This window comes from Lepus europaeus, chromosome 3, assembly GCF_033115175.1.
Source record: "Lepus europaeus isolate LE1 chromosome 3, mLepTim1.pri, whole genome shotgun sequence".
Lineage (NCBI taxonomy): Eukaryota > Metazoa > Chordata > Mammalia > Lagomorpha > Leporidae > Lepus > Lepus europaeus.
The window spans coordinates 18,761,797-18,772,535 of record NC_084829.1 but is presented as its reverse complement, the minus strand read 5'-3'; the positions used below and the strand labels follow the sequence as shown (position 1 = coordinate 18,772,535).

Here is a 10,739-nt window from a genome sequence, read left to right as displayed (position 1 = left end):
CTTTGAGAATGTTGGCTTGTGATGTATAAGCGGGAAGGGCTAGCATGAACAATTCCATAATTGCATGACCTCACAATTGTGATTCTGCAGACAACTGACCGAGTCTGAGCCAGACGTGTATGAAATGGTTCTGTCTTTACATACCTTAGCACAAATTAACACTTTCAGAATAAAACAGGAGGTATGACACTATCACACTCTTCCTATGAGCCAGGCATCCTAACAGTCTCCAAAAATCACAGAGAAAAATTTCTTAATAAATAAAAGATCATCATACGATCATAGAGAAAAATAACACAAAGTTAACCTATAGGTATAGTATCGCTTTATAACCAGAAGTGTTCAACAACTATTTTAACAGAAGCTAAGTCAGGTAAAATGTCTTTAGCCTACAAATGAAGTTAATAAAAAAAACTTTATTGGCTTGGCAAAATTCCTAAAGCTCAGTTTGACTAATAAATCAGCTGTTTCCAAGTGCCTTAACATCGAGGTAAGCGGAACAAAATCATTTCACACAGTTAAAACCATGAAATCTGTGTGCACAGCATCACCTGCAACCAACATCTCAAAGCACTACATCTGTTATCACCTAAAAGCAACCTACGTTTTTCATTGCACCCTCTCTATATATAAACTAGAACATGGAGTCGAACCAAGACCTCTTCCATTTACTCGCATAAATGGGCCCCAACCCTGGCAGCCAGCCTCGCTCAGTCTGTGGATCTAGTCAGCCATGGAGCCCACCTCTCCCACAGACGTCACTGTCATGCATGAGAGGGAAGATCCCACTTACCTGCAAATCATCTGCGAAGTGATAACCGCCATTGGAACTCTCTGAATGATTCCTGTCTTGGCTAGACAACATATTTCATTTGTGATTATCGTTTCTTTTCATAAGGTATGTTTGCCAAGTGTTTTAAAGTGCTAAGTTGTTATCCATCTCCCCAAGGTAGGTCTCAATTACATCTTGTCCACAGATGACACAAATGGGTACATAAGAGAACACCTTGTCCCCATCTTTAAACAATTTTGGTGCATACATTGCACCCTATCAGCTTCCTGAGGTATGCTTAAAATACAAAATTTTCTTTTTCATGTAAAAAATCAATAATGCATCATAAAATGACCATTAGGGAGTACACCTAAAACCTAAGCTTCTTATTATAATGAAGAAAAAAACACAGAACATCTTTATTAAAGAAGGAAAAGAGGGAGAAGTTCTTCACTGAAAAAAAAAATCACCTGATGATTAACTATAAATTATTATAGATTTGATCATAAATTTATTTTAAAAACTGCTTAAAATCATTTATCCCAGACCCAGCAAGAGTGCAGGAATCTGACATTAGGAGACCAGCAGGTGTGTTCCCCTAGCAGCACAGGCTGGCTGCCTGGAATCTGCACCGCCTACCGCTGTCCCACTGGGAAGGGTGAGCACCCAGGAGAAAGCCCGGTGTCCCCCTTACCATCCATCCTCCAGGGCCAATATTATCCTTGCATCATTAGCACTTTCAATACTGTTACATTATAATCTCTACTTAAACTTCCTATTTGCAGGAAATACTAAAATAACTGCTAAGGAAAATACATCTGTTTCCTATAGTATAATTAAGTGCTTTATATAACTGCCAAATATTTTGATTCCAAATGGTTGGTTATGAAACATTTAGGGGGAAAATATCTTTAAAACTTATGATTAATAATGAACTTTATAAAAGCACGAGATGGGGCTGGTGTTGTGGCATAGTGGATAAAGCCACCATGTATAGTGCCAGCATCCCATAGGGGTGCCAGTTCATGTCCCTACTGCTCCACTTCCCATCCAGCTCTCTGCTATGGCCTGCGAAAGCAGTACAAGATGGCCCAAGTCCTTGGGCCCCTGCACCCATGTGGGAGACCTGGAAGAACCTCCTGGCTCCTGGCTTTGGATCCGCGCAGTTCCAGCCATCGGGGCCATCTGGGGAGTGAACCAGCAGATGGAAGACTCTCTCTCTCTCTCTCTCTGCCTCCGCCTCTCTGTAACTCTGCCTCTCTGTAACTCTGCCTTTCAAAAATAAATGTTAAAAAAAAGCACTAGAAGCTAAAACATCCAATTTATAACTTTTATATAATTAAAATATATTTTCATCATAAGAGAAAACACATTATTTGTATATTTAAGGACAAATGGCATCATCTGAGAATTCAATCATGTTTTTCCTATGTTTCCCTCATGGGGTGACTATAAATTAATTTAATCAGCCCACAAGTTGTAATCAGGAACTGGTTTCATCACAATAATTTTAAAAGTTTTTTCCTACAATTTCCATCAGATGGTTTATAATTATACAGAAAGTAATCTGATTGAAAGTCTAAATGCAACCAGCTAGAAAAATAAATATCTCCCAATATCCTAGGGGCAAAAATAAACAGACAGTCCTAATAGAAATAAGACAAAGACAAATGAAATCGAGCAGTCACAAACTTTTCATATACTTGTTTCTACCTATCATGCTGTCTTGTTTTTTGTAATAAAGAAAACAAAAACATAAAAGCAAAAATCTTGGGGAGAATCCAATCTTTAAAATATCAGTTTCCTAATATAATAACATGATGGATAAGAAAGGGATATTGCTAAAGGTAGACTGGGCCAGTGATAATTCACAGAATTTCCAGAACTCGTAAATTAGCCAGCCAGACCTAGTAACATAATCGAGTATTCCTTTATAATTCCTTCCTGGGTGTGTGCCACCCCTTAAAACCTGAAGGCTTGGCAATATTAATCACAAATGTTCTGAATAAATGCCTCCTCCTTCCAAAATGAACAGCTTCTACTGTCTTTTTAGTTTGATTAAGGTAGATCTTGGCTGAGGAAGAAAAGAGAAAGGAATGTCAACAAGTCAGGGAAACATTTTAATCTACTGCCATCTCCAAATTACATCTGCAACTAAACTGCAATTTGTTCATCCAAGAGTTTATTGCCTTAAGAAATAGTACATTCTTTCCTAATACCAATTCTTTAAAATTCTATGCCTTACATAAATGCTTCAGAATAAGCTGCCATCTAATAATCTCACTTGTAAATTTATAGTAAAATATATAAAAGGACTGATCCTATTTTTTTAATCTTTCACAAAGTGGTCAATTACCTTCCCATACAAACTCTCCTCTATCTGTCCCATTTAATTTTTCCAACTTTTAAAAATGCATGCCATAAAAATAAGCCATTCTCCTTCTGTAGTTACTACAAATTATCGAGTTTTTCCAACAGGCCTTTGATTTTTAACATGCAGTAGGTAGAATTCAGTGATAGTGTTTCATTATGTTTAGCAAGAACTGTGCACTTATTATTCAAGTATTATAATCTTTTTTTCTTGTAATCCATATATCTTCTTTCTAAAAAATCGCCTATGCCACAACAGCATAGTCCTTGTTTTGTTCCTCGTTTTCATCTTCTTGTGGACTTGTGATTTTCACTTCTGGTCTTGGTGGTCTTTGAGGGTCTATATCAGCCTGAAGGAAAATAGATCGAAACACAGACATTGGTTTAGGTCTTTGGTTCATAAAGGTAGAATAATCTGCAGAGAAAAAAAAATTATTCAATATCCTATTTCCTCATGGAAATGTTCAACTAAATCTGTTCCTTGGGTGCCCGTGGTTTTTCCGTGCACCCTCACCCTGAGACACTGCTGTCTTCCTGGGGTCCTCACGCACCCTGTGCCGCAGGCACACCTCATTTCTCTCCTTTTCTCAACTTCCCTGTGAGCTCTCCTTTGCAGCAGCACATTTATTCTGATCAGCTTAGCAGTTTCAGAGACAAAGGAAGAGCAGGGCAGACAACCCAGAATGCACGGGCAGCTTTTCGGCAACAGCAGTCATTTTTCGGTCACTTGGAGTTCTCACTGGGTATTAGTGATATTGTCTCATGTGCGCCTTGTCTTTAAAGCCCCCCCATATGGAGAACTGAGGGGTAAGAGGAGAATGATCTGGGCTTCAAACTCTGCTCTGTAAAATCCTGGAGGCTCCACAGCCCCGAGGAGGACCACAGTGTGGGGAGGGAGAAGAGCAGCCCCAGCTCCCCCAGACGCCACCAGCCACCACCAGCCACGACTTAAACTTTAAAGGAGGAACATTACCGGGTCCATCGTTAGCTTGTGGAATGTCTCTAATAGTATCTTGAATATAGTACAAACTCAATCTCAATAAATGTCACCTTGCTGTTTTGCTGCAATCATATTTCACTTAGTGTAAATACTGCTACATGCAACAAATGCTATATGGTAAAATGAAGTTTTCGTTACATTATGGGTAAAGCATCTTTTTTTAAAAGCTTATTAATTTGTAATATACAATTCATAAAAAGCTGGTATTTCATATGTTGGAGAGGCTTAAAGTACCAGGGTACTTCAAAAAGTTCATGGAAAATGTAATTAAAATATAGATTTATTTGGGCACACAAAAAAATTTGAAAACCACATATCTGAAAGTCTTCAAGAGATCACAGAAAATGCATGTTAGTAAAAAAAACTATGCATGGCCTTCAATTATTTTGTACCAATACATACTTACCTTTTAATTCCACTTTCCCACAAACTTTTTGAGGTACCCTTGTATGTCTATAACTAACATATCAGGGAAAATGGGATTAAAATATCACATTATAAGAGAAGAGAAGAATCAAATAAGTTTAAATATCTTTATGAACCATTGTTCTGCCTTAGGCATTTATGTAGTCACATACCAGGGAGTTGCTCATTTGAATCCTCAAGAATTTGGATTCGCTCTTATTTATTCCATAGACGCCTGTACTGCAGGCTCTTACCCAAGTACATAAATTTGATCTCAACATGCACAATTTTATTAAAAATCTCTTTTTCTCCCTTTATTTTTAATTAATTTAAATGGACATAGAGCTACATGTGTTTATTGTGTATAGTATAATCTCGTGAAATAAATATATATACACACACATTGTAGAATGATTAAATCATGTTTTATTTATCACATATTATTTCACATACTAACCATCTTCTGTAGTGAGAACACAAAAAATTTACTCTCAGTGATGTGTATAGCATACGGTTGCTAGCTGGAGTTATCAGGTTGTACAATAGATCTCCTGAACTTAAGTCCTCCTATTTAACTTAAATTGTGTCTCCTTTGAGCAACACCTCCCCAATTCCCAACCACTGCCCCTTGTAATCACCTTTCTACTCTCTGCTTCTATGAGGTCAACCTCTGTAGACTCCACACAGAAGTGAGATTATGCATTATTTGTCTTTCTGTGCCTGGTTTATTTCACTTAACATAATGTCCTCCAGGTCCATTCATGTTGTTGGAAACTATATGACTATTTTTAGAAGATATATTTACAGAACACAGAAGAACAGGAAGTCCATTCATTTCTGTAAAATCTATTTAGGTCATACATTGAATTAAGCTCAACCACCGGAAAAAAAGCATGCTAGGATCTTACTATCTGCTCCCACAGATAATCATCCTTTCATTTCATGATGTAAACATTCACCAAAGGCTACTACAACAAAGTGTTTTATGAAATCTACTATTGTTACTGCATTGCATTGACTGTATAAATGACACTAGCGACCACACAGATCTACACACAAGAAAATTCTCATAGAATAGACTTGATTATCTCACTTCAAGAAAACGTGAAATGAGAGACATGCTAGGTGTCCTTACAGAAATGTAAAGAATATTCTGTATATACTGTACAGTGGATTATAGATGACTTTGCACTGGACATTGAGTCCGGATATGAGAAAAACTGTCTTAATATTGATTTATTTTGTTTGAAAGGTAGAGTTACAGAAGGAGAGAGAGAAGGACAGGGAGAGGGAGAGGGAGAAGGAGAGGGAGAGGGAGAGGGAGATCGATCTTGCATCTGCTGGATCACTCCCCAAATGGCCGCAACAGCCAAGGCTGGACCAGGGGCTTCATCCAGGTCTTCCACATGGGTAGCAGGGGCTCAAGTACTCGGGTCACCTTTTGCTGCTTTCCCAGATAATTTACCAGGGAGCTGAATTGGAAGTGGAGCAGCCAGACTTAAACCAGCACCCATATGGGATGATGGTATCATAGGCAGCACCTTAGCCTGTTATGGCACAGTGCCAACCCCCATGGGAACATTTTGTACTCTGCCATTGCTCCACTTGTTCTCTTGTATCCAGCCATTGTTAAATACACCAGTGCCTGATGTGGCAAATGCTTAATTCAATTCAACTAATCCATTTTCAGGTGGACTTAATAAACTAGGCTTTCATACTTCAGGAGAGCCAAGAAATCCCTCATCATAGAGATGGTGTTCTTGACATCATGTCTAGGTCTCACTGATCTCCATCTTCTCCCTATACATATTCTCCCTACACATCTTCTCCCTACATATATTTAATATATTTTCTCTTTTATTATATGTTTTTAGAAATCTCTGGGATACTTTTGTAAAAGGAGATAGGAGATGGATGGATAGATGGATGGATGGATGACAGAACAACAGACATGGACTGGCAGGTGGGTAGCTGGCTGTAAGTGGTAAATGAAATGATTAAATGGTATTGGGTCCCTCCACTCAAGCCTACGTGGTTTCGGTGCAAGTCCTAAGTGGCTCAGATAACTCCCCAAGTGCACACACATATTCATGTGTACACACAAGCAGCAAAAGCAGTAGACATACCTCGTCATGTCCACTTCCAGCTCCTTGAGACTTTCTCTCCTCATCAACTGCCCGCTGAAGCTCATTGTTGACAGGGTCCAGCTCCTCACCATTCTCCTCGTCCGTGCCTCCACTCACGCGAGCAGGGACTGCCTGCTCCTCACTGGGGTCTGGGATCTCCTCGGCCTGCTCAGGGCCATCTGTCGCCTCCCTCTCGCCATCACCTTCCACATCACCATTCATTCCTGAAAAGTCTTCCTTCAGTCCTGTTTCCTTGCTCATTTTCTCTCCATCCTCTTCCTCATCTACGATTTCTGCTGGCCTCTGATGGATCAAAAGAAATAATGAATACGAGAAAGAAGAGTAACAGAAACTTTCCATTGCACATTACAGTAATGCAACAATTATTATAGTCAAGTATCATATTTGCATAGTACTTCACACTACACATGTGCTGAAGTTTACTGAGTACTCACTGTATGCCACACTTCAAAAGTATCGCATTTAACCCCTATGACGATCCTGTGAGGTAGTGTTAGCCCCATTTTACAGAGAAGAAAACTAAGGCACAGACAGCCTAGGGTTTAACCCTGGGTTGCACAAGAAGAGTCAGAATTTGAATTAAATATGTGACTCCAGAACAAGTGTGCACAGGAAACTAAACTGCAGGGTCCTTGGCCAGTGTCTAACGGAGCTATCTGACCCAGAGGAGAAGGTCATGAAAGGTCTTTGCACAGACTGCTGTCCTCAGCACTGAGGGTGAGGGCAAGGGCACTTGGATGTGAACTCAGGCTTCCAGACCCAGAATGTAAACAGCTTTCCACTCGGTGTCTGAGAAAGGAACACTTATCTCTAAATACAAATATTGATGGTCATGTAGATCTAAGGCCAAGAAACTATTTGTATTATCTATAAAAATATAAATGCCAACTAGACATTTTTACTGTGATTTGGGAATATATAAATCTGCTTTTAAAAGCAGCAGAAGGTTGAATTCCAATATCAAGGCTTTAGAGAGAAAAAAATCAAGATTCCTTTTAAAAAAAAAGGGGGGGGGGGAGTGGCGCTGTGGCATAGTGGGTTAAAGCCCTGGCCTGAAGTGCTGGCATCCCATATGGGGGCTGGTTCCAGCTACTCCACTTCTGATCCACTTCCAATCCAGCTCTCTGCTATGGCCTGGGAAAACAGTAGAAGGTGGCCCAAGTCCCTGGGCCCCTGCACCCACATGGGAGATCTAGAAGAAGCTCCTGGCTCCTGGCTTTGGATCAGCTCAGCTCTGGCCATTGCAGCCATTTGGACAGTGAATCAGTGGATGGAAGACCTCTCTCTCTCTCTCTCTGGCTCTACCTCTCTCTGTAACTCTATCTTTCAAATAAATGAAATAAATCTTAAAAAAAAAAAAAAAACCTCACGTTCAATCCTGAATAGGCACTTACTGGTGCTCCTTGACTTTCCTGAGTTTCAGATTCTCCATTTGTAAAATGAGAAGATAACAGTAAGACTTCAGTGGGGGATTAAATGAAATAAGTTACATAACGTGCCAAGCACAGTACGTGGTATATCCTAGAAGAAGGCAAGAAACACTAAAACACCCTCCCTGTTCGCTATGACACATTCTTCTCCCAAGCCATCATATTTCTTCACCGTCATCAATAAAATGACAGTTTTTCAAAATGTTAGGGTAGAAGGAACATAGGATTTGTGCTGCATTGAGACCACAGACCTGCCTCTCTCCAGCTGTATGATGTGCACATGTCACTTCCACCTCTGGCCTCCGTAAAGTGAGGGGCTGAGGCTCAACAAACCGCTGTAAAGAGACTCAACAAGAGCTCCTTGCAGCTCTAAAGCCCATCCTCTTCTTATTTTTTTAAACTTATTTCTTTATTTGAAAGGCAAAAAGACAGGCAGGCAGTGAGTTCCCATTCATTGCCTCACTCTCCAAATGCCCAAAATAGCTGGGGCTTGGATAGGCGAAGCCAGGTGCCAAGACCTCAATCCGGATCTCCCACGTGGGTGGCAAGTACCCAACTACTTACGCCGTTACCTGCTGCCTCCTGTGATGTGCAGTAGCAGACTGCTGGGACTGAGAACAGAGCTGGGATTTGAACCCAAGAACTCCAATACAGGATGCAGGTGCCCCAACAGACATCACACCCACAACATCAAATACTTGCCTGTCATTCTCTTCTAACTGAAAGAGCAATTTCTATGAGATCATTAACAGTCTTTTTATAATAGCTAACATAATGCTCTCACTTGGGGAAGTAAAAAAAAAAAAGGAGGGAATGAAGGAGGAGAGTAAACTAAAATTTCAGAATAAAATATACACAACACTGTTTTGAAGAAGAAAGAGTTGGAACTATAAATTCTTATGCTGAGAAAAAGTCTCAAATTTGTATGATACCAAAGATAAACAATGATGAAAAAAAGATGCTTTAAGATGCTGCAGATATCAAAGTGTCTTCAACATGTGTATTAAATACTACAGAGAGCTGGATTGTTCAAATTTTCATTCAGATTCTTAATGTCAAAGAGTGTAGAGTGTTTTCTATTCCTAAGCATACTTCCCAGGAAGAAGCCCTTGGGAAGGCCAAATGATGGACAAAAGCTCAAGGGTTCAGGATAGATAAATCTTCAAGACAGTGCTAAAAGAAAAGGCAAAATATTTTTATGAAATGAAATCAACAGTGTTTAATAAGGATTTTCTGGTTTTGTTTTTTTTTTTTTTTTTTTTAATCCTATGAGACCCAAATGACTAAAGGTGGGGAAAATATCCAGTCTCCAAAGTGGAGAATAATATTTTGCCATTTCCCTACCATATCATTTTTTTACCCTGTCTCCAAAGAGAACAAACATGGCAAGGCATTGTGACACACACTACAGTGAGGGGTAAGGGATAGCTGGGCAAGGGAAAACGGACATTGTCACAAAAAAACAGAGGACGCATCACACCCAAATATCAGTTGCATCTGTATGTACTAACAATGAATGACCTGAAAATTAAATTATAAAAACAATCCCTCTTACAATAGCATTGAAAATAATAAAACACTTAAATATTAATTTACCAAAGAGGTGAAAGACTTGTACAGTGAAAACTAAAACATTGCTGAAAGATATTAAAGAAGACAAAAATAAATGGAAGGACATCCCATGTTCATGGATTAGAATACTTAAAATTGTTAAGATGTTAATACTCAGATTTATCTCCAGATTCAATATAATCCCTATCAAAATCCTAGTGATGGGAGTGGGTATTCGGTTTAGCAGTTAAGTCATAAGTTGTGACATTTCCATCACATATCAGAGTGCCTGAGTTTGAGATGAAGTTCCACTTCTTAGCTTCTTCCTAAGATGTATCTTGGGAGGTAGCAGGTGATGACTCAAGGAGTTGGATCTCTGCAACCACATGGGAGACCTAGACTGAGTTCCCTGCTCTGTGCTTTAGACTGCCCCAGCCCCAGTCATTGTGGGTATTTGGGAAATAAACCACAGGGTAGGAGAATGCTCATTCACTATCACTTTCTCTCCTCTCTCCTCCCTTTTCCTTCCTCCCTCCTCCCTCCTCCCTCCTCTCTCTCTCCTCTCCTCTCTTCTTCTTCTTCTTCTTCTTCTTCTTCTTCTTCTTCTTCTTCTTCTTCTTCTTCTTCTTCTTCTTTTTCTTCTTCTTCTTTTCTCTCTCTCTCTCTCTCTCTCTCTCTCTCTCTCTCTCTCTCTCTCCAAGGTATGGTAGCATAACAGATAAAGCAGCTGCCTGCAATGCCAGCATCTGATATGGGTGTCCATTTGTCTCACAGCTGTGTTCTACTTCCAATCCAGCTCCCTGAGTAATGCAGCAGAAGATGATCCGAATGTTTCCTCCAAGTGGCATCCCCGTGGGAGTCCTGGATGAAGCTCCTGGCTCCTGGCTCCTGGCTTTGGCCTGGTCCAGCACTGGCCATTGCAGCCATTTGGGGAGTGAACTAGCAGTTGGAAGATGTGTGTGTGTGTGTGTGTCTTTCCCTCTCTCTGTAACTCTTTCAAAATAAATCTTTATTAAAAAATAAAAATTTTCAAGTCTCAATAACATGTTTCAAAAATAGAAACA

The 10,739-nt window shown here is 39.8% G+C and overlaps 1 protein-coding gene across 1 annotated transcript in view; it reads right to left on the bottom strand.

Moving 5' to 3' along the window:
* Positions 1–2,790: 2,790 nt before the first annotated feature.
* Positions 2,791–10,739, bottom strand: part of DCDC2 (doublecortin domain containing 2) — a 167,671-nt gene continuing 159,722 nt past the window's right edge. The window contains exons 9-10 of the mRNA XM_062187362.1: positions 6,674–6,976; positions 2,791–3,492 (exon numbers count right to left, since the gene is read on the bottom strand). Of these exons, the coding sequence (XP_062043346.1) occupies positions 3,388–3,492; positions 6,674–6,976 (408 nt within the window). The 3' untranslated portion in view covers positions 2,791–3,387. The remainder of the gene's footprint in view (positions 3,493–6,673; positions 6,977–10,739) is intronic.